This window comes from Arvicanthis niloticus, chromosome 4, assembly GCF_011762505.2.
Source record: "Arvicanthis niloticus isolate mArvNil1 chromosome 4, mArvNil1.pat.X, whole genome shotgun sequence".
Taxonomy (NCBI): Eukaryota; Metazoa; Chordata; class Mammalia; order Rodentia; family Muridae; genus Arvicanthis; species Arvicanthis niloticus.
In genome coordinates, this window is record NC_047661.1 from 67,863,064 (window position 1) to 67,883,991 (window position 20,928).

At 46.7% G+C, this 20,928-nt stretch overlaps 1 protein-coding gene across 6 annotated transcripts; it reads right to left on the bottom strand.

The window, feature by feature from the left end:
* Positions 1–83: 83 nt before the first annotated feature.
* Slc25a44 (solute carrier family 25 member 44) lies at positions 84–15,376 on the bottom strand. Of its 6 annotated transcripts, none has more exons than XM_034500063.1 (4): positions 14,843–15,376; positions 10,709–11,346; positions 5,590–5,717; positions 84–2,572 (listed from the first exon to the last, which is right to left on the bottom strand). In XM_034500063.1, exons 1-4 carry the CDS (start codon positions 14,896–14,898, stop codon positions 2,381–2,383), a joined length of 1,014 nt encoding a protein of 337 aa, XP_034355954.1. In that variant the 5' UTR covers positions 14,899–15,376; the 3' UTR covers positions 84–2,380. The 6 variants fall into 6 exon arrangements, with proteins under 6 accessions (XP_034355954.1, XP_076788813.1, XP_034355955.1 ...); XM_076932698.1 differs by having other exon boundaries at positions 14,961–15,352; XM_034500064.2 differs by having other exon boundaries at positions 15,102–15,351.
* Positions 15,377–20,928: the final 5,552 nt, after the last annotated feature.

Genomic DNA, 20,928 nt, shown 5'->3' on the forward strand with positions numbered 1-20,928 from the left:
GCAGTCGCCAGAGACCCGTAGTAGACAATTAGGTCTCCGCTCGGGGAAAGACAAAACAAGGGAAAAAAACCCAGAAGCCGAACTTTAGGGGCTCAATAAAAACTTTTAATTACATTTCAAAGATTTCATACAGTGCAACAGTGAATATTCGCAGCTAGTATCCTCAAGAGTCCATTTCTATCTAATGCTGAATGCATTTTCTTTCCCATGTGCCTCCATCCAGCCTTCCTGTCTTGCTGAGTTTCTAATTTGTGTAGGGACCAACGAGTCAAAATTTCTAGCTGTTTTGGTCTCCAGTTTTGGAAAAATGGCCGCCTACTGGCCCATCTTCACCAAGGCTAATCCTAGTCCCTGACCTTGGGAAAGTAGGGGTCCCAACAAGAATACCTTTACCTTTACATCCATAAACCTTTCAAACAGAAAGGGAAAGAAGGAAAGAGAGAAAGGACAAGAAAGGGGGAGGCTTAAACACTGGACAAGAAAATCAAGTCGGGAAGAAGTAACCTAAGGCATGAAAGGCAGGAACCTTATGTCCATACTCTGCCCTGGTAAGCGAGGACCAAAGAAGAGCTGAGAGACATCCAGTCACAAAGGTCTTGATAGGAAAAGCTTGAGGAGCCCTTGCTCCGTTGTATTGATAGCTCTTAAGGTAGAGGTAAGGAGCAGAAGGATTTAAAATGATCTGTGGGTTCCACCCTTCAGATAACTATGGGCAAGATTGAAGGGCTCTCTCAATAAAGTGCAGAAAGTGGGGCCTGGCGGTATCCTGTAAACCTGGAACTCAGGAGGTGGAGGCAGATCAAGAGTTCAAGGCTATCCTCTGCTACATAGTGAATTCATACCCAGCCTGGGATATATAAGACCCTGTCTCAAAAAAAAAAAAAAAAAAAAAACCAGAACGAGACAAATAAAAGTAGACAACTCAGAAGGAAACAAATATAGACTACAACAAGTAGGTAAGTACAGAGACTGGGTCCAGTCAGGATGGAAGAATGTGGAGCAGCCATGAGAAACATGGAGGCTTTAGTTAGCTAGCACCTTCCAAATTGGCACCATGGCATTTCCCAAGGCATGGGGCCACTGATAAGGTTGAAAGCATCACCTAGGCCAAACAGCAAGATTTGCCTGCTTTCTTCCCATTCCTCATGCTGTGCCTCTCTCCTGCCAACACAGGCTCAGTGGAGGCAGGGAAGAGGGAAGCTCCTGAGGGGAGGGGGCATCAACGATTTTGGCAGTATGCGGCTGGTAACCAGGTGGACCTGGCCTTGGGTGCCTTCCTGACTGTTCTTTTATTTTTCTGTTGCCAGCACAAGGTACCATGACTAGGACGACACTTCACAACCAAGGACAAGAAAAACAAGGACAGTTCATATTCCAGAGACCCACTGTGAGACACCTGTTGTAATTCATCTGAGTGACAGGTATGCCTGTGGCATTGCAGCCTAGGACTCAGAACCTCCATGGCGCCTCTGGGCTTGGCTCAGCTGGCCTGAGGAAATATAAGTGAGGAACACACATCCCCTCATTACGTTCCAAGCCTATGGCTCTCTCAACCTGGCTTCAGGGCAATGTTCCAAGTCCAGTGTACTCCAGTAAGTCTCTGATCCACTCACAACTGGGCCCTCTACTGTAGTCACCTGGGCCAACAAAGGCCAACAGCTCATTGTATCTGTAGGTTCCTAGGCCTGACGGGACAAGGAAGGGACAAAGAATTGGGGTTGGTGTCACAGTTTTCCACTTCTCCAAGGAGTGGGGTCTGACAGCGAACTGAGCTATCAGGATTAATTGGCTCATTCACAGATGCTCAACTACACACTTGCTAAAGCCTCAGCATCTCTCCCTCCTAGTAACTCCCAGAGAAGACGAATGTCCTGTAGAGTGTGCGCTGCTCCGATTTGTCCCCAAAAGGCAGGGCAAACAGAGTAGTCCAGTGAACAACTCAAGTCCCAAATTTAAAATAAGCAAGCATAAAAAAAAAAATCAGTCAGCTACTTAGAGCCTTGGCCTAAAGACTCAAGAAGAAGAAGCAGGGACAAGCAAACTATGAGCAGCTCTTCTCCAGGCCTGAAGGAAGGACAGAGAGAGGGGCACCATTGAGGGGCCAACAGGGTCCTGTGGCGGTTGATCTTCAGGCCATGACTGAGTATAAGGACCAAGTGAGGGGCCCAGATCTGCAGGAGGAATAAAATTACAGGGATCAGGGAAGCCAGGCACAGAACCTCTGCAGCAAGGGCAGTCCAAAGTCTCTTCTCTTGTCCCTGATAGGCCACCTGGAGCAGGATGGGTGTGTGGTGGTGGCATTCACAGGGGTAGTTATTCTCCCTGCTCTGCCCCAGCTCAAAGTAATGTGTGAAACCACAGCCTCTCCATCCACCGATCACTACCAGTGTCTCGAGTCCACCAGCTCGGGTCGCAGACTGAGTTTCTTCAGGCTCTCGTAGCCCACCACAATGACAATGGTGGAGGGTGTAGCCGAGATGATTCGGGCTGAGAGGCCCTTCATGAGGCCCCAAGGCCCCTCTTCTGCCATCAGCTGTCTGAAGGTCAGGATGATGGAGCTCTTGCCTTCAACCTGGAAAAGTCACCACAGTGAAGATACACCAACTGTCTGCTGTCACCACTGCTCAGCACACCCTCAACAGCACTTCAGGCTCAAGGGAGACTCCAAGGGCTAGCTTCTGCTTCCTGAGACAGCAGTGAGTTCCTCTAAGCTCTAGTGACAGACTATCTGGGTGGGCTTAACCCTCCCTACCCCAGTTTTCTAAAACAGAAAACGGTGATAGTCCCTATGCCTGGGCTGGAGAGATGGCTCAGAGGTTAAGAGAACTGACTGCTCTTCCAGAGGCCCTGAGTTCAATTCCCAGCAACCACATTGCTCACAACCATCTGTAATGGGATGCAATACCCTCTTCTGGTGTGTCTGAAGACAGCTACAGTGTACTCATTCATATACATTAAGAGAAAGAGAGAGAGAGAGAGAGAGGAGAGAGAGAGGAGAGAGAGAGAGAGACTCTGTGTCATGAGGTTGTTACAATGCCAACAACAGAGCCAGGCATGGTGTCCCACATCTTTAATCCCAGCACTAGAGAGGCAGAGGCAGGTGAATCTCTATAAATTCCAGGCCAGCTGGTAGATATAGTGAGTTCTAGGCCAGTCAGAGGTACAAGATGGAACCCTGTCTCAAACAATGGACTGCCAACAGTTCTCCCGGGCATGACGGTACTCACTAAGTGCCAGCTACCACTGCCCTCAGGCAAGCTCTCCAGCTGTAAGAACTAGGTGCTTCTCTGTCTCTGGGTGGCTGCATTCATTCCCCAATGAGGCCCTCAAGCAGCTCTGCCCAGCCATGGCTGGCTCTGGTCATCTCAATCTCTCTAGGCTTCAGGGCTAGAAACCTCCTGTTTTTGTTTCACGCATGCAGTAGCCAGGACAAGGATCTCTTCCCTTTTTCCACACAGTCCTACCTTCTTCCCCTACTCCCAAATCACAACTACAGAGTCCACATCAGAGCACTTGTGCCAAGGTAAGGCAAAGAATTCTTTATTCAGACCTCCCTGTCCACTGCAGCCTTTACGAGGTGATGCCAGTCCTGTCTACCACAGCTCCCTGCTCTGCCCTGCCTTCTTCAGCACCTCCTCCAAACCTCATCTTCCCCTCTGACATCTTATCTGACCACCCTGCTTCCACAACCTCCCTTAGTCTTTGCAAGGGCATGTTCAGCTTAGTCCAAGCCTATGGCCTAGAAGCTCCTTAAAGCAGAGACCTTAAAGGCAATCCCTAGGGTTGGCTCCTAAGACACCCAGGGAAGGGTAAAGAAAGAATGAGCCAACCCTGATTCTCCACGGTAAAGACACTGGAGGGCCCAACCAGGTGCCAGAGTATTGACTTTCAAATGTTGGAAGAAGAACTTTTTCCTAGGGACAAAAATGCCTGTATATGTTGTCCCTCTCTTTAGACACTCTAGTGGCCCCCAACTTTATCCCAACCTGCTAAGGTTCCTTTTCTTCCTTCCTGTCCTCACCATACCCGGGACCCTTCTCCTATATCTCTCTCGATTCTCCACCTTTCTTCCTAAGTTACCCTAGTTCCACATTAAAAGGCTCCCTTGCTGTACATCTAAGGCTTGATACAGCAAAGCCTCCCATTTGCATATAATGTGCCATATTTAGATTCTATTTCTTGGTGCTGTCTTCAGAGCTGACTTTAGACAGGACTACAATTTCTGGGCAGCACCAAGAGTTGTCAGAGTTTTGGATGAATCTCTACACAGTAAAACCTGTGAAACCTATTTTAAAAGAGTCTGTCAGGCCAGTGACATAGCTCAGTGTTTACTATCATGCCTGATGACCTGAGTTCATGCCCTGGAACCCAATGATAGAAAGAAACCAACTACTGCAAGTTAACCTCTGACCTCTACATGCACACAATAGTGTACACACACACACCAAAAAACAAAGCAGAAACAAACAAAACCCTTTAAAGTTTCTTAGTTGGCATGGTGACATGCACCTTTAATCACTCTATGGAGGGCGGAGGCAGCAGAATCAAGAGTTCAAGGCCATCCTCAGCTATATGTGAGTTTGAGGACAGCCTCGCTGAACTATGAGTCTTTGTCTCAAAAACAACAAAAGACCAAACATCAGGCATTTCCCTGTGATCCCAGAACTCAGGAAGATCAGGAATTCAAGGCCAGCGTCAGCTACAACAGCAGCTTTGAAGCCAGACTGGACTACATGACACCCTGTCTCAAAAACAAACCAAAAAAAGAAAAAGCTGGGAGCTTAGTCGGTTCAGTATTTACTGAAAAGTCCAGCGACTCTAAAAGCAGGCATGACCGGGAGGCTGAGGCCCTCCTTGCAGCTACTTATACGTATCCAGCCTGGGATACATGAGAACCTGACTTTAAGGGTTGAAAAAAACAAACAAAAGAACCAGCAAACCTGAGTTTGGTTCCCAGAGCCCACACGGTACATGGTAAGAACTCGCCCACTCGCCCAAGCTTTCTCCTAGCTTCTGCTCAGACCATGTCTGTCTCACGCACACACAGTAAAGAAATGGAATAAAACCATGGAAAGAAAAAGATATCCATGTCTCTCTCGTTTTCCATTGTCCTCAACTGTCCCTGCTTTTCCTCCCTACTCCCAGATCTCTTCTTTGAAGACCACCTCTCTGAGTTCAGTCATTCCCTATGGATTCATAGCCTAGTGGAAAAATCAGAGACACCTGAAATTACTATGAAATCAGTAAGTCTAATCACCTGCAAGGTGAGAAAGGGTGGCTTAGGGCCTAGGCTAATAGCGTATGGAACAGATTCCAGCTGAAGGCTAGAAGAAAGCAGTAAGAGCTCCCAAGGCTGGGCATGCAAATAGGTAGATCTGCAAGACAGACAGAGCAAGAAAAACCAAGCTAGACATTTCCGAGCGCTCAGCTGGTATCTGCAGAGACAAGGACAGGGAGGGGCTTGGATGATCACAGGGCTGACTAAACACCAGGGTCATGGCACACTGAGGTCACAAGGACACTGGAGGCCTACTGGTCTTGCTTCTAATGGCTTCTCTGAGTCAAGGGTAGAGAGGAGGCTGGTATTACCTGCACACGGGTTCTGATGACATCCATGGGATTGGTGAGGATGGAGGCAGTGGCTGCAGCCAGGGGCCCAGAGATGGCTTGAAAGACAATGTGAGGGCACTCCTGAGGGCACAGGCGCGACAGCTGCTCTGGAATCCAGGGAAAGACAACGCCTCAAGATACGAGGTACCACCCATCTGCCCTCAATGTCTGAACAACAGAGACAAGCCCTCTGCCCTTTGCCATTTTGGACCTTTATGCTTATAACTTTCTCTTTCTGCTTCTACACGCATCCACCAGAGATGCATATTATCTGGAGCATATTATCTGGATATCTGGATGCATATTATCTGGAGAAGTCATTCTGGTTCTATCCATTTAAAAAGGACACAGTAGTCTCTATGGAAGAGACTGACAGCCATGGGTAGGGAGGCTATTCATTGCATTCTGCATACTTTTCAAAGTTCTTTACTTCTAGGGGGTTGGGGAAGACAAGGTGTTGTGTAGCCCAGGCTGGCCTGGAACTCAGTATGTAGTAGAGGATGAGCCCTGACTCTCCTGACATCCCCAGAGTGCAGGGATTACAGTGTCACAGCTGGACCACATGCTGCTGGAGACAGCTCCCAGGGATTCAATATGTGCTAGGCAAACACTGGACCAATTCAGCCACAATCCTAGGACTTCAAAATTTACTTGGAATTTTGGACTATGTACATATTTTTACAAATAAAAGCAATCAATATTAAAAGGAAGTCTTATCCTATAATGAGGACCAGATTATACCAAGAAAGAAAAACGGCTGGCACGATGAGGCATGCCTTTAATTCCAGGGATGGGCGGATCCCTGATTTCAAGGCTAGTTTCAGGACAGTCAGGGCTATAACAGAGAAACCCTATCTCAAAAAACAAGACAAGCAAGCAATGCAGTCAGGCATGGCGATGCACTTGAAAGATGAAGGTAGGGTTGGGAATCTGTGGTCATCTTCAGCTACACAGTGACTTGCAGGCCAACAGACTACATAAGACTCTGTCTCAAAAAAATAAAGGGGGGTTGGGAGGAATTGGAGAGATGGCTCATCAGTTAACAGCACTGACTGCTCTTCCAGAGGTCCTGAGTTCAATTCTCCGCAACCACATGGTGGCTCACAACCATCTGTAATGGGATCCAATGCCCTCTTCTGGCGTGTCTGAAGACAGCTACAGTGTACTCACATACATTTAAAGAGAGAGAGAGAGAGAGAGAGAGAGAGAGAGAGAGAGAGAGAGAGAGAGAGAGGAAAATAAAGGGGTTCAGTAAATAAAGGGGTTCAGTTAGCAAGGTGCTCGCTTAGCATACAAGAAGCTGAGAAGGCACTCTAGCATGCATGGAGCTCTGGATTTGATCCCCAGCACAGAAAACCAGGCACAGTGGCACAATCCCAGGACTCCAAGTAGACACAGGGATAAGGTCAAGGTTGCCAGGCGGTGGTGGCGCACGCCTCTAATCCCAGCACTTGGGAGGCAGAGGCAGGTGGACTTCTGAGTTCGAGGCCAGCCTGGTCTACAGAGTGAGTTCCAGGACAGCCAGGGCTACACAGAGAAACCCTGTCTCGAAACACCCCCCCCCCCCAAAAAAAAAAAAAAGAGAAAGCCAGGCATAGTGATACATGCTTATAATTTTATAAGGCCAGTCATGTCTCACAAAATAAGAAGAGCAACAAAAAGTCAAATATAAAAAGACTAGGGGTGTGGCTCAGTGACACAGCGCCTGCTCGGCCCATGTGAGTCCCTAGGCTCAGTCACTAGCATGAGAGAAGAAGGAGAAACTTGGATTTCAAAGTGCTAATGACTCTGGGATTCCAGGCACCACAGCCTGTTTTCTCACAGTGCCACTGGGAAGTATGCCTGGGGACAGATTCTCTGTTTTACTCTCTCTTGAAGTAAAAGACAAGAGTTCATTCATTTAGTCAGCAAAGATTCAGTGAGCCACCCTGGGTCCTGAGGGCCTCAGATCCCTGCCCTCAGGAAGTGCACATTCTAGTAAGAGAGGAGGGACAATAAGCAAAGCAGAACACCGTGTCAGAGGGGGTACTGGAGCTAAGGTAAAATGAGAAGGGGGTTGGGGGGCAGAAACACCACGGCACAGGGAGAGGTGAAACAACTTGTGATTTTCAACAAAGCAGTTATGGTGCTTCCTGGAAAGTGAAGTTCAGAAACAACCTGATGGTGAAAATATAAACCATGTGTCCTCAGGCAAAGAGCTTCCCAAGCACAGGATAACATTTATTAAAGCACTGAGGTAGAGGCATGCCTGTGGGGAGCAGGGGTAGCAAGACTAGTGACTTAGAACAGAGTGACTGGAAGCACTGGGTGAGACTGGAGCTGAGTGACCAAGGACCTGGAGGACACTACACAAATGCAGGCTTTCCCCTAAGACAGGAGGTCACACAGACTCATCGCCTCAAAGATCTCTTCTCAGTTTCCTGGTCAGTCATCAGTCCTTACCAATTCCTTCTCATGTGCTTAGTTTTGGTAGTCTGAGGCCAGGTAAGTAGAGACTAGAGATGTAGGAAGAAGGTTGGCAGGGTAGAAGTCACAGCTTCAAAGTCCCAGCTGACATGGAGGATTCTGTAAGCCTGCTGGAGCCACCTCTTCCCCAGTTCCTGTGTTCCTCCCCAGAGTCAAGCATGTCAACAGAAACAGGGTGACCTGGCGTTTGCCTCGTGGGTACCCTTTTTCTCCTGAAAGAAGCGTTTTATAGTCACTAGGCTGCAGCATTGAGACCTGCACTGTTTCTTGGGCATGTATGCACTGGCCCTACCCCTGCAAGCTGCCACTTTCCTGAGGCAAAAAGGTTGTTTGGTTTAATAAAGAGCTGATTGGCAATTAGCTGGACAGAAGAGAGTAGGGCGGGACTTCTGATCCCAATGAAGGGGGCCCAGAGAGAAGAACCAGGAGGAGAAGATGGTATGGGAAACCATGAGGGGCCAAGAGGGTTCGACATGAAATCACACAATAAGAGAGCAGCCATGAGGACACACATGGACCAGAGCAAGCCAGGGCAAGACCAGAATGGCAAGTAATGGGGCATTTGTCTGGGTATTAGCACCCTAGTTGAGTTAGAAAAGCTCAGAACCTGCCCAGGTTAGGCTTGCCACTTGTTAATAAAAATACCAGATGTTTGTGTCTTTATTTGGGGGCTATAATGAGCACAGAAACTCCCAGCAATTTTTTGAGAACAAGGGGGCATAGAAAACCACCCCTAGGAATTACTTTATACACATGTAAACTGGGCTCTTGGGCAACAGAAGGAGGTGGATCACAAATTGAGGGCCTGCATGGACTACAGAACAAGTTCAAGTCCAACCTAGTTGCTTAGTGAGATGTCTCAAAAGTATAAACGGGGGGGCTGAGGACATGGCTCCATTGGTAGGGCTTACCTAGTGTAGCTCAAACACTGGATCTGATGCTTGGCACTGCATAAACCAGACATGGTGCAAGCCTTTAATCCCAGCGCTCGCTCAGGAGCGGAGGAAGGAGGATTAGAAATCCAACATCAGGCAGCCTGGCCCACATAGCAGGCAAGTCAGGGCTACACAGTGAGACCCTATCTCAGAGAGAGACAGAGACAGAGACAGAAAGGCATCTTCAGGTACACACTGAGTTGAAGGCCTGAGTGGGATACACTGAGAGACTCTATGTCACAAACAAACTGGGCATTCTGACACATGCCTGTCACCCCAGCACTTGAAGAGAAGGAAGAGGTAAGAGAATCAGGAGTTTGAAGTCCCTCTTGTCTACAGAGCAAGTGTAAGGCCAGACTGGATTATATGAATCCCGACTCAAATAAAAAAGCACTGGGTGGTGGGTGCATGGCCGGAACCCCAGCACCAGGTGGGCAGAGCAGCAGGATCAGTAGTTTAAGGCCAGCCTGAGTCAACTGAGTGCCAATCTCAGAGACAAACCAACACGCTGAGTGTGGTACTGTGAGCCTAGAACTCCAGCAGCTGAGGAAACACAGGCAGGACCCTACCTCAAAGTAAGACTTCAGCTGGGCGTCCACACTTATATCCTAGTACTTTAAGAGGCTGAAGCAAGAAAACTGCTCAGAGTTTAAGGTCAGCCTGAGCTACATACTGAGTTTCAGGCTAGCCAGAGCTGTAGAATAAGACCCTACTTTAAAAACAATACCAATATTTAATTTTTGTTTTGTTTTGTTTTGTTTTTTGAGACAGGGTTTCTCTGTAGCCCTGGCTGTCCTGGAACTCACTCTGTAGACCAGGCTGGCCTCAGAAATCCGCCTGCCTCTGCCTCCCAAGTACTGGGATTAAAGGCGTGCACCACCACCACCGCCCAGCCCAATATTTAATTTTTAAATGGCTGGTGACGCAGTTCAATGGCCAAGCAGCTGCCTGTGTGTATGGGTGGGTGTGCAAGGCCTTGTGCTCCATCCCTAGTAGGACGGATAGGGCCTTCTGGTGCACAGAGGCCCACAGTCAGATTGTAAGCTGAGACCTCTGGACATGTTTGGCTGGCAATGCTGCAGAATGTGGGCGTAAGGGGAAACATTAACTCTTTTAAGTATTCACGAAATCAAGTGAAGGCAGAGGTCAAAGGCAACCTCAGGAGAAAATGCCTTCCTGGGCGCTCGCTTTAGTCTTAGTGTGGCTTTTCTGCAGTGCTGGGATCAACCCTTTGGCCTTGCGCATGCTGGCCAAGCTCTTCTCAAATGAGCTACAACCCCAGCCTTCCAGCGAAGTGTTTGCTGAGGTAAGCCCAGTGCTTACAAGCAGAAGCATTGTTGTTAGTTCTAGGTTACACTGGACTACAGTGAGTTCAAAGCCAGTCTAGGTTAAACAGAGACCCTGTCTCACAAAACCACAAGAACAAAAACTGATTGACAGAGTGTATTCCCAAAGGGGCGGGGTGACAGCACAGTGTTGAGTTTTACCACAAAGTCTAGATGAAATACTGTGCTAAGAAGAAACAGGGCTAGCAAAACTAGAATTCAGCTGGGCTCAGCGGGGGCATGTACCTGTGACCCAACACTCAGTGGTGCTGATCTGGTCCCCTCTCTGCTCATCTCCACTCTAAAAATAGCCAGAGGCAACAGTATCCCCCACCCCATCAGTAAGTGTTCTCCTTCCCAGCCCCTGCTTACCTGCATAGAAGTGGTAAAAGGGCCACCATACAGCACTGTTTGGGATATACGTTAGCAGCGAGGCCACATAGCCTCGATAGAAGCCTCGAAGGCCATCAGCCCGCAGGATCTGCCTGATGATGTCCTTAGTTTGGCCAAAGGCAATCAGCCCTTGTCCCTCTAGGTTCCCGCGCACTTGGAAGCGACCCATTTTCTCACCCTTGCGCTGCATCATCAGATGCTGGGAGACAACATCGATGGGCACCGTGATGCTCTGGGCCACGAGGGAGGCCGAGCCACCGGCTACCAGTGATTTGACTGTGTTACTCTGGCTGTAGTCAGCTACAAATTTCCGGGTAAGCTCATAAGTGGTGACATAGCACTGGCCAGAGATGAGTGTGAAGGTGTTGACCAGGAAGCCCCGGTAGAGACCCGCCACTCCTTCTGCTCGCAGGATCTTGACAAAGGCATCGAAGGTCCCATGGTAGAGACTCTTGCCCTTCTGGACCTGCAGGCGGGTGCGGATAAGGGTGAACGGGTACACGCTGACTCTGATCATCATTGTCATAGCTACACCAAACACGTAGAACTTCTTCTTGTCCAGGTGCTCCCACTCTATAATCTGGATGTTCCGCTTGTCCTCCATTGTGCCCGAAGACCTGGGATTTGGGCAGGTGGGAGATGTGAGGAAGGTCAGAACTTCATTTCTTTCCCCTCCTGTCTAGGCTTCAAAGTCCATCTCTCAGGCTGTATCTCTCGGGACACTCACCTCAGCAAAGCCTAGCCTTCAAACAGCCTGGCTCTGTCCGTCCAGAACCCAGAGCGTCGCCTCCGCACCTCATCTTTGACAAGCCCTTCTGAAATCATCCCTCACCATAGAGCAATGCTGACCACCCCGCACCTCAGCCTCTACTCAGTGTGTAAGACTAACCATTCTGGATTTTGTCTCTACCTAGGTCTTGGCATCGCAGTCCTGAATAGGGACCATTCCCTGTCTTACCTGCCTGGGCATGCTTAATCCTGTGGACAGTCCACCCACCCGGCATGATTCAAGGCCTACACAGATAAAAGGATGTCACTAAGTGCCATGGAGGAGTTCCTGGAGGCTGGAATACTCCTGGCTCCTCTGAAGAAGAAGCCGCTTTTGTCCATTTATGCTTAATATGGGTCACCTTACTAACATTTGCTGCCTGTTTACCTCACTTCTGTCCCCCATGCCGGCTGCTCTGACCACCCCTGCACCCCCCACCATAATTTATATTTTCTCCAGTGTATATTAGAAGAAAGTGTAGGGACAAGTGTAGAGAGGGATTTTGCACCGCAGGGCATCCTCACCCTCCTCCACACTCTCTAGGGAAAGGAGTCTAAAAGTCAGGAACAGGCCAAAGGTCAGAGTCCTCCTTGCCCATTAGCTAGTCTCGGAAAGAGAGAAGAAGCACCTGAGCAGATTTCTCTGAAGAACCTAGAAAGCTATGGGACCTGCTTGCATCTGGGCTAACCTTAGGTGTACAAACCACAAAACAACCACAACAAAAATACTTCTGGTTAAAGGAGCAAATTGGGGACTCTAACGGTCAAATGTAACCATCCCAGAGCCGTGCAGCTGCTCAGGGGGAAGGCAAGATAAACGCCAAGAGCTCCACTCCATGTGCCTTCTGTGCCAAGGGAGCCAACCAGCTCAGTTCTCTCATGGGAGGCACTGTAAACACCCTTGAGACGGCCAGTCCTCTCAGCCTTAGTCCAGAAGCTAAGACTGCCTTCTCTTTCTTAGTGTTTCCGTGCAGTGACTGAGCTTACTGGCTGAGCAGGCATGGTGTCATCACAAGACAAACATAGCAGGGCTCAAGCAGGGGCCTCCTGTTGGGCATGCACAAACTGCATGCTAGGCAGGGCAGAAGGGCAGAGCAACGAGGTACTCTGTTCTAAGAGCTGGTTTCCTGGGCACCTTCTTAACCTGTAATGCTAAATCACCCACTACAGGCATCTCTAGGGAGCGATCCTGAGGCAGAACCCAATGCTCCATTTTCCCTTTCTCCATCTCTCACGTTTATCAACCTGCCATAAATCCCTGAAAGGAAGCCAGGACTTCCCAAGGCCCATAATCCTACAATGTCATAATAACAGAAGGAGCCACTAAAGGTCATGACCCAATCAATAAGACACCATATCCAAAGGCTAAGAGGGATGCCCTTGGAATAAGCGAAGCTTCTCCCTAAAAGTGGGACCTCAGCTTGCTCCAGTGTCCTATAACCTCCAGACACCCTGCTGAAATATCAGTTTCTCTTGTTTCATCTGCTGGAAAATCCTCTTTGTAGAAATATGAATACAATCATTCCTCAGCCGTATTTTCTCCTGGTTCAGCCAGTCCAACTTCCTTATGGCCCTTTGTCTGACCCTTATTTGTGTACTTGACTCCAATTCTGGATTTTCTGGCACCTTTAAAACTGTTCATGGGGCTGGGGTTGTAGCTCAGTTGACAGAGTGACTGCCTAGCATGTAAATTCAATCCCTAAATTCAATCCCCAGCATGGCGAAGAAGAAGAAAACAAAAAGATATGGTGACCCATGCCTATAGTCCTAGCATTTGGAAGGTAGATCACAAGTCTATAGTCATCTTTGACTATGGCAAGTTCAAGGCCATCCAGGGTTACAAGAAATCCTGCTTAAAAAAAAAACACAAAAACAAAAAAGCATTGTTTGTAAATCATTAAATGCCTTCTGTGGCCGGGCGGTGGTGGCACACGCCTTTAATCCCAGCACTTGGGAGGCAGAGTCAGGCGGATTTCTGAGTTCGAGGCCAGCCTGGTCTACAGAGTGAGTTCCAGGACAGCCAGGGCTATACAGAGAAACCCTGTCTCAAAAAAAAAAAAAAAAAAAAAAAAAAAAAAAAAATGCCTTCTGTGCATCCCAACAGATCACCCAGACTAAGAAGCATTTTATGCTTGATGTTATCAAATAAAATGGAAAACAGACCAGCTCAAATATACATGTGCTACCCCACCCCCACTCTCCTCCTCACATAAACAAAACTCACAACTACTCTCTTGCTTTTCTTTGCTGCTGTTTTGTTGTTTGTTTGGTATGAGTTTCATGTGGCCCAAGCTGTCCTTGAACTCCTGAGTCTCTTATCTGCAATTCCTAGATGCAGATTATAGATGTGAGCCAGGATAACACTTGCTCAGTTTATTCAGCGCTGGGAGGAAGCCTAGGGCTTCCTGCATGCCATGTACATTCTACCAACTGAGCTAGATCGTTGGTCCTTGGAGTTAATAACTGTGGAAGTATTTTGTTAACAGTATTTCTCTTACTGCACAAAGTTCTACTGAGCAGGGATGCTCTAAGTCCTCACCAGCCAGAGTGGTCTACAGATGGCATGGACATTATAGTTGCCTATACATGAGCAGAGCCAGGTGCGGTAGCACTTGTCTGTCACCCAAGGGGGCTGAGGCAAGAGAAACAGAGTTTAAGGTCAGCCTGATTTACACAGTAAGACCCTGTCTTGGGGTCCGGTGGGATTTCAGGCCATACTGTAAACCTGCTGGTTAAGAAATATCTCTAACATTAAGAAATATCACTCTAACATCTCTAGATGGTTTATATGGATTGTCAAAATGCGGGAAGCATTGCTTTACCTATTCGAACTCGTTGGTTTTGTAAGAATTAGAACTCTTCTCAGAGTCCAACATCATCAAGACCAGATTAGGAGCCCTCTGATTCCAGCCTTGGACACAATGATGACTAACTGGTCCATTCCAATCTTTTTGGTCGGCCACTCCCACCACATCGGGTCACTGTGCGATAGTCAACTCTTGACCAGACACCTAGGGGCTGCAATTCTCAGACAGAACGAATACTTGCCAGCACCCTCTTCTCTTTCTGTTCTCTGCCACTTGAGGCTCTGCATTCTGGTAGCTGTCACCCACATGAATGTGAATGTAACTGTATGATGGAACACCTGTCCCGCTAACTATTCGTTGCCCTTCACTAGGTCCTGACTATGTCACCTCCCAATCTAAGACAGCCTCCTCCCTCCGGCATGGTGAGGTTCCCACCTAGTCTTCATTGGTCTTCAATAGATTTCCACGTGATACCTCATCACCCACACCACATGACAATCCCCTCCACATACTCCACATGACACCCTCCTTTATGCACCTTCTGTCTGGCTCTTGCACGGCCAATTCAGGGTCCTCGGGCATGCCCCTCGCCATGCTTCTCTAGCTGTCAGTCTCTCATGCTCCTCTGCCAGGACGAGATGCCTCGGGGGACTTGCCTTTCGTTGTCAAAACTGCAGAGCGGCTTCCCATGGCGATGCAGCCCCGCAGAGCAGACAGATATATCCGCTGCCTCCTCGACAAGTCGATCCTTAGGTACCTCTGATCCTTCAAAGCACCCAAGCACCGTGGTCGCTTACCTTCTCAGACCCTGGCGGTTCAGCCGCGTCTGAGATTGGGACTCCTAGACCGCAGCCCCAGCACTACTCTCCAGTCCCAGCGACAGCCAGACTCGGTTCGCATCTTCCTCCATCTCGACTGGGATCCCGGTACTGCCGGAACCGGAAACTGGGATGCTGTCATTCCCTCCCACTGTGAAGCAGCCGTAATTCCACCAATGGCATTATTAGCCTTTTAACCTCCCTCTAGAAGCACCTCTTAGGCCATCTTGGATTAGGGAACTAGCCCCGCCTCCTTTAGCTTCTATATGCCCTCAAACCAACTGCGCATGCGTGTCCTGCTAAGGGACTTCGTAATTGGCTGGCACATAAACCGGGAGGCAGATGATGCTGCTCCCTCTCTCCCTTCCTCCGTTCCTTTCTCTTTCTTTTTCTTCTTTACTTTTCTCTTATTTTTCTTCTCTTTTATTTTTGTTTCTTTCTGGGAAAAATCTTGCTACGAAGGCCTGGGGAGCGTCAACTCAATAGTTCCCCTGCCTCAGATTTGCAAATGCTAAGATTGCAGACCTGCTCCTCCATTCCTGGTGTCCGGGACTCTTCTTGACAATACAGTTAAGTTACCTTTTGTTTAAAGATCTAGTGGAATCTTTATATTCAAACCTAAATTTTAGAATTCGATTTTCAGTAGAGAGGAGGGGGAATCTAATCTTTAGTTTTCCCGTAGCTTTTCACATTTTTGGAACCCGAACAGTAGAGATAAAAGAAGGCAAGATAAGGTAGCTAGCTAATTTTCAGGAATAGGAACTCAAATTGGAGAAACAGCGGTGACACCAGCTCCGGGTCTGGTTTTACACGTATATATATATTTTTAAAAGTTATTCGTTTATTCTGTACTTTCAGTCTATGCTGGTTAGTTGTTGTCTTTTTTTTTTTTTTTTTTTTTTTTTTTTTTTTTTTTTTTTGGTCTTGTCAGCTTGATGCTGGCTAGATTCGTCTAGGAAGAGGGAATGTAAATTAAGTAATTACTTTCAGTGGACTGGCCTGTAAGCCGACAGTCTGTTAGCATTTTATTGGTTAATGGGTTAATGACTGATGTGAAGGCCCAGCCCACTGTGGGCTGTGCTACCTTTGCAAGCTGAATGTGAGCCGAAGGAGAAAGCACTATGTATTCTCTCATACAGTCCGCTCCAGTCTCTGGGTTCCTGCCTTGAGTTTCTCCCCTGCCTTCCCTTTATTATGAACTGTAACCTGTAAGATTAAGTAAATGCAGGTTGGGTGTGATTGCACAAGCCTTTAGTCCCAGCACATAGAAGGCAAGCCAGAAGGATCTCTGTAAGTTCAAGGCCAGCCTGGTCTACATAGTGAGTTCCAGGACTGCCATGAATATATAAAGAGTCTGTTTCAAAAAAAAAAAAAACAAAAAACAAAAAAAAACAAAAAAAAACAAAGAAGATCAAAGAAAAGATAAAATAAATCCTTTGTCAAGTTGCTTTTGGTCGTGATGTTTATCACAACAATGGAAAGCAAACTAGGACACAGTCTTTCATTTTCATTTTTTTTTCAATTTTACTGATACATAAAGACAAAATTTGAATGTACTAATTAGTGGGTACCAGGTGGCTTTGTTTTGTTTTGAAATGAGGTCTTACATTGTATCCCAAACTATCTTGAAACTTACCAAAGTTTTTGTGTGACCTCAGATTTATAGCAGTGGCCCTGCCTTATCATGGCATGTTCTGGGATCACAGGCTTGAGACATCATGATGGTCCCTGAACATTCATTCCTTTCTGGGGGTTTGGGGGGGAAACTCAGATTCCTTTCTAGCTTTGGGGAATGTGGAGAGCACCTTCTAGAAATCTGGCAGGAAATCGACCTTGGGCTAGGACAAGGATGTAGGCTCAAGGTCTTGATCATCCTGATTAGTCCCTGAATAACCTGTAAAATGAGTTCCCAGTTACCCTGACGAAATGAGTTGTACCCCAGAATGTACAGCTGTGACTGTCTACTTGTTATGACTGCTTTTTTGCTTCTGTAACTTTCTTGTGCAGAGCCCCAAAGATTGTTTCGAGTTGCCTTAACTTCTTAACTTGGCAGAACAGACCAGTTTTTGCTTGTTTTCATAGATACTGAAGGTCTTCTTGTGGTTTTCCCCTTTAAAATTTCTTCCTTCAGTTCCTTTCTCATGGCAATCTCAAATTTGGCTCAGAGTGTCTGTCCTGCTGGCAGTTAGTCAATAAGTCTATTGTAATTGGATTGAGTCTATGCCATTGACTGTATGGTCTTTTCCCAGGGGTCACAAACCCCATAATACTTCCTCTTGGTGTCTTTAATGAAGAGCAAGCTCAGATTTGTGTTCTCCATTTTTATTTCCTGTGTCTTCCATCTTTCTGTCTGTCTGTTGTTTGAGTCTGAATCTGTGCCTGCCTGAAAGCTGTCTTGTGAATTTGTGTCTAAGTCTGTGTGAATCTATGTCTGTATGTATCTGTCCCTGGCAAAGGGCTTTGCTTTGTCTTCATGGAACATTACATAAAGCATCCCATGGGGAAGGGATGGGATACTTTACAGAAACCTCTAACAGAGTTTTATATTTTTTTGTTTATTTTGTTTTGTTTTGTTTTTTTGTTTTTGTTTTTCGAGACAGGGTTTCTCTTTGTAGCCCTGGCTGTCCTGGAACTCACTCTGTAGACCAGGCTGGCCTCAAACTCAGAAATCTGCCTGCCTCTGCCTCCCAAGTGCTGGGATTAAAGGCGTGCGCCACCACCACCTGGCTTCTAACAGAGTTTTATAAGAGATGAAGTCATAGACTCCAACTGACCCAGATAACAATCTGTACTATAAACATTACTGTTTATAAAACATTACCTAAATAGTGTGTACAACATTTATGGTGAATATTCATTTTATATGATTTCTTCCAATCTATATCTTTGTTGTATTCAGCAAATGATTATTAGGCCACACAGACATGTTACCGTGGGTCAGGGACATGGAGGAGTACATAATTTAAGATTACAGCTATGCATTAGCTCAGAATGTAAGTGTTGATTACATAGGAATCCAAGGCAAGTAAGGTTGGTTGTTACATTGTTCTCTTAAAGGCAGGTTAAACCAACAGGCTAAGCACACAGCAGGATATCTGTGTTAAGTCTTAAGCGACTTCAAGCCATATTATTAACTCTGGCTGTGAGGTCCAGAAAAAACTTGCATCTCTTAGAAGGTCAAAGAGTTTTATAACACATAGCCACATAGCTCCTCTTGCCAGAAGTAATGGTACAAGCCTATAATCTTGGCTACTTGAAAGGATGTGGCAGGAGGATTACAAATTCAAGGCCTACTTGGGCTACCCAGTGAGTTCAAGGACAGATTGGGCTTTTTTTTTTTTTAATCTCAAAAGTATAAAAATTGACTGATGACATAGTTCAGTAGTAGAGCACTTGTCTAGCATTTATTGAGAGGTCCTAGGTTTCATCTAACTAGATAGATAGGTAGATAGACAGGTAGATAGGTAGATAGGTAGATAGATAGATAGATAGATAGATAGATAGATAGATAGATAGATAGATGGATGGATAGATAGATGAGAAGAGACTCTTTTAAAAAAAAAGATTCATTTATTTATTTATTTTATGTATATGAGTACGCCATTGCTCTCTTCAGACACACCAGAAGAGGGCATCAGACCCCATTACAGATGGTTGTGAGCCACCATGTGGTTGCTCGGTATTGAACTCAGGACCTTTAGGAAGAGCAGTCAGTGCTCTTAACTACTGAGCCATCTCTACAGTGGTGGTGGAGGAGGGAGGGAGGGAGAGACAGACAGACAATCACTCTTAATGAGCATGGTAGTTCACATATGTAATCTTAGCACTTGGGCCACTAAAGCAGGTAATTGTCATAGGTTTGAGTCCAGCCTAGGTTACATGAGACTCAAAAAATATAACAAGGTGGGAGTTTGTTACTGGTGGATGGGATGTCTTCACAGCGGTTTTCACTGCTGTGAAGAGACACCATGATCAAGGCAACTCTTATAAAGGACAGCTTTTAATTGGGGCTACCTTACAGGTTCAGAGGTTCAGTTCATTATCACCATGTCAGGAAGCATAGCAGTGTCCAGGCAGGCATGGGACTGGAGTTCCTAAGAGTTCTATATCTTGTTCTGAAGGCAACCAGGAGAAGACTGGCTTCCAGGAAGGTAGGATGAAGCCTCTTCTGTATTGGGCAGAACCTGAGGATAGGACCTCAAAGCCCACCCCCACAATGACACACTTCCTCCAACAAGGCCACACCTCCTAATAGTGCCACTTCCCACGGGCCAAGCATATTCAAACCACCACGTGGGGTTAGCATCAATTTCTATGTTCTTGTCCTCCTAGTCAGAGAACTGAAAACGAGCCGTAGAGGTGGCCCAGCAGTTAAGAACCCTCAGGGCTCTTGCAGAAGACCTGAGTTTGCTTCCCAGCACCTACATTGGATGGTTCCTAGTCGCCTGTATCTCACCTCCTTCTCCAGGACTCCTGAGATATTCGCCCTCATACTTGTTTATACCCAAACACGGACACACACAAGTACATAACTAAAACTAAAATAAGTGTTTTAAAGGGGCTCATCAATTAAGAGCACCTTTTCTTGCAGAGGCTCCCAGTTGCATTCGACATTCTCACATGGTAGCTCACAATAGTCCATGACTCCAGTTCCAAGAAATCCACCGCCTCCTTCTGACTTCCTTGGGCACCAGGCGTGCACATGGTGCACAGACATGTGTGAGCAAATCATCATACACAAAAAATAAAACAAAAAATCTAAAAATAGAAATGAAAAAAATTGAAGATCTGGGGAGTGATTAAGATATTGTTCCTGCAGAGACTGAGAGTTCACAGTCACACCATCTGACTCACTGACATCTGTCACTTCAGATCCAGGTATACAGACACACACACAGGTACACAGGCATACACACACAGAGGCACATACACAAGTACACGCACACACTTAATTACAAAATAATTGAAAATACGAACTCAGAGAGATTTGTAAAAGTGGAGGAAAAAATTTACTCAAAACCAAGCAAAGGGCTGTCAAGATGGCTGAGTGGGTAAAGAAGCTTGCCACCAAGTCTAATGACTTGAGTTTGCTCGCAAGGATCCACATGCCGGAGAAAGAGAAGCGGCCCTCCCATAAGTTCTCTGAGCTCCACTCACCTGCACGCTCGGCTCACACATAAATAAATAAATAAATAAATAAATAAATAAATAAATAAATGTAATAAAAAGCAAAGCATGAGAACGTATCAGAAAGAAACACGCTGTGAAGAGTCGCCAAAGGCCACACAGGGAGATGTGCTCAAAGGCCTGGGGACTGTTGGAAGCTTTCTTTTCTGGGTTTTAAATGAAAGGAGTTTGCTGTTTAAATGAAAGGTTTTTGTTGTTGTTGTTTTTGTTTTTTTTATTTATTTACACAATATTCTGCCTGCATATATGCCTCCATGCCAGAAGAGGGCTCCAGATCTCATTACAGATGGTTGTGAGTCACCATGTGGTTACTAGGAATTGAACTCAGAACCTCTGGAAGAGCAGTCAGTGCTCTCAACCTCTGAGCCATCTCTCCAGCCCCAATTCTATTGTTTTTTTAGTAGGGATGTGTGTGTGTGTGTGTGTGTGTGTGTGTGTGTGTGTGTGTGCGCAGGTCCCCAAGGAAACTAAAGGAGGGAATCAGATCTCCTAGAACTGGGTTTCCAAGCAGTGTGAGTCTCTTGACATGTATGCCATAAGGCGGGCTTTGGTTCTCTGCAAGAGCAGTGCATGTGAACAACTGATGGGGGAAAGCTGAGCTGGGCTGGACATGAACCTC

What these genes read in the sequence shown, in the direction of transcription:
- Slc25a44 (XM_034500063.1), bottom strand. Translation starts at nt 14,898, where the DNA reads ATGGCGAGGGGCATGCCCGAGGACCCTGAATTGGCCGTGCAAGAGCCA. An exon ending in GTGCAAGAGCCAGACAGAAG is followed by an intron (nt 11,347 to 14,842) that starts GTGCATAAAGGA and finishes CCCAAATCCCAG; the next exon opens with GTCTTCGGGCACAATGGAGG. An exon ending in CTTTTACCACTTCTATGCAG is followed by an intron (nt 5,718 to 10,708) that starts GTAAGCAGGGGC and finishes CCTGGATTCCAG; the next exon opens with AGCAGCTGTCGCGCCTGTGC.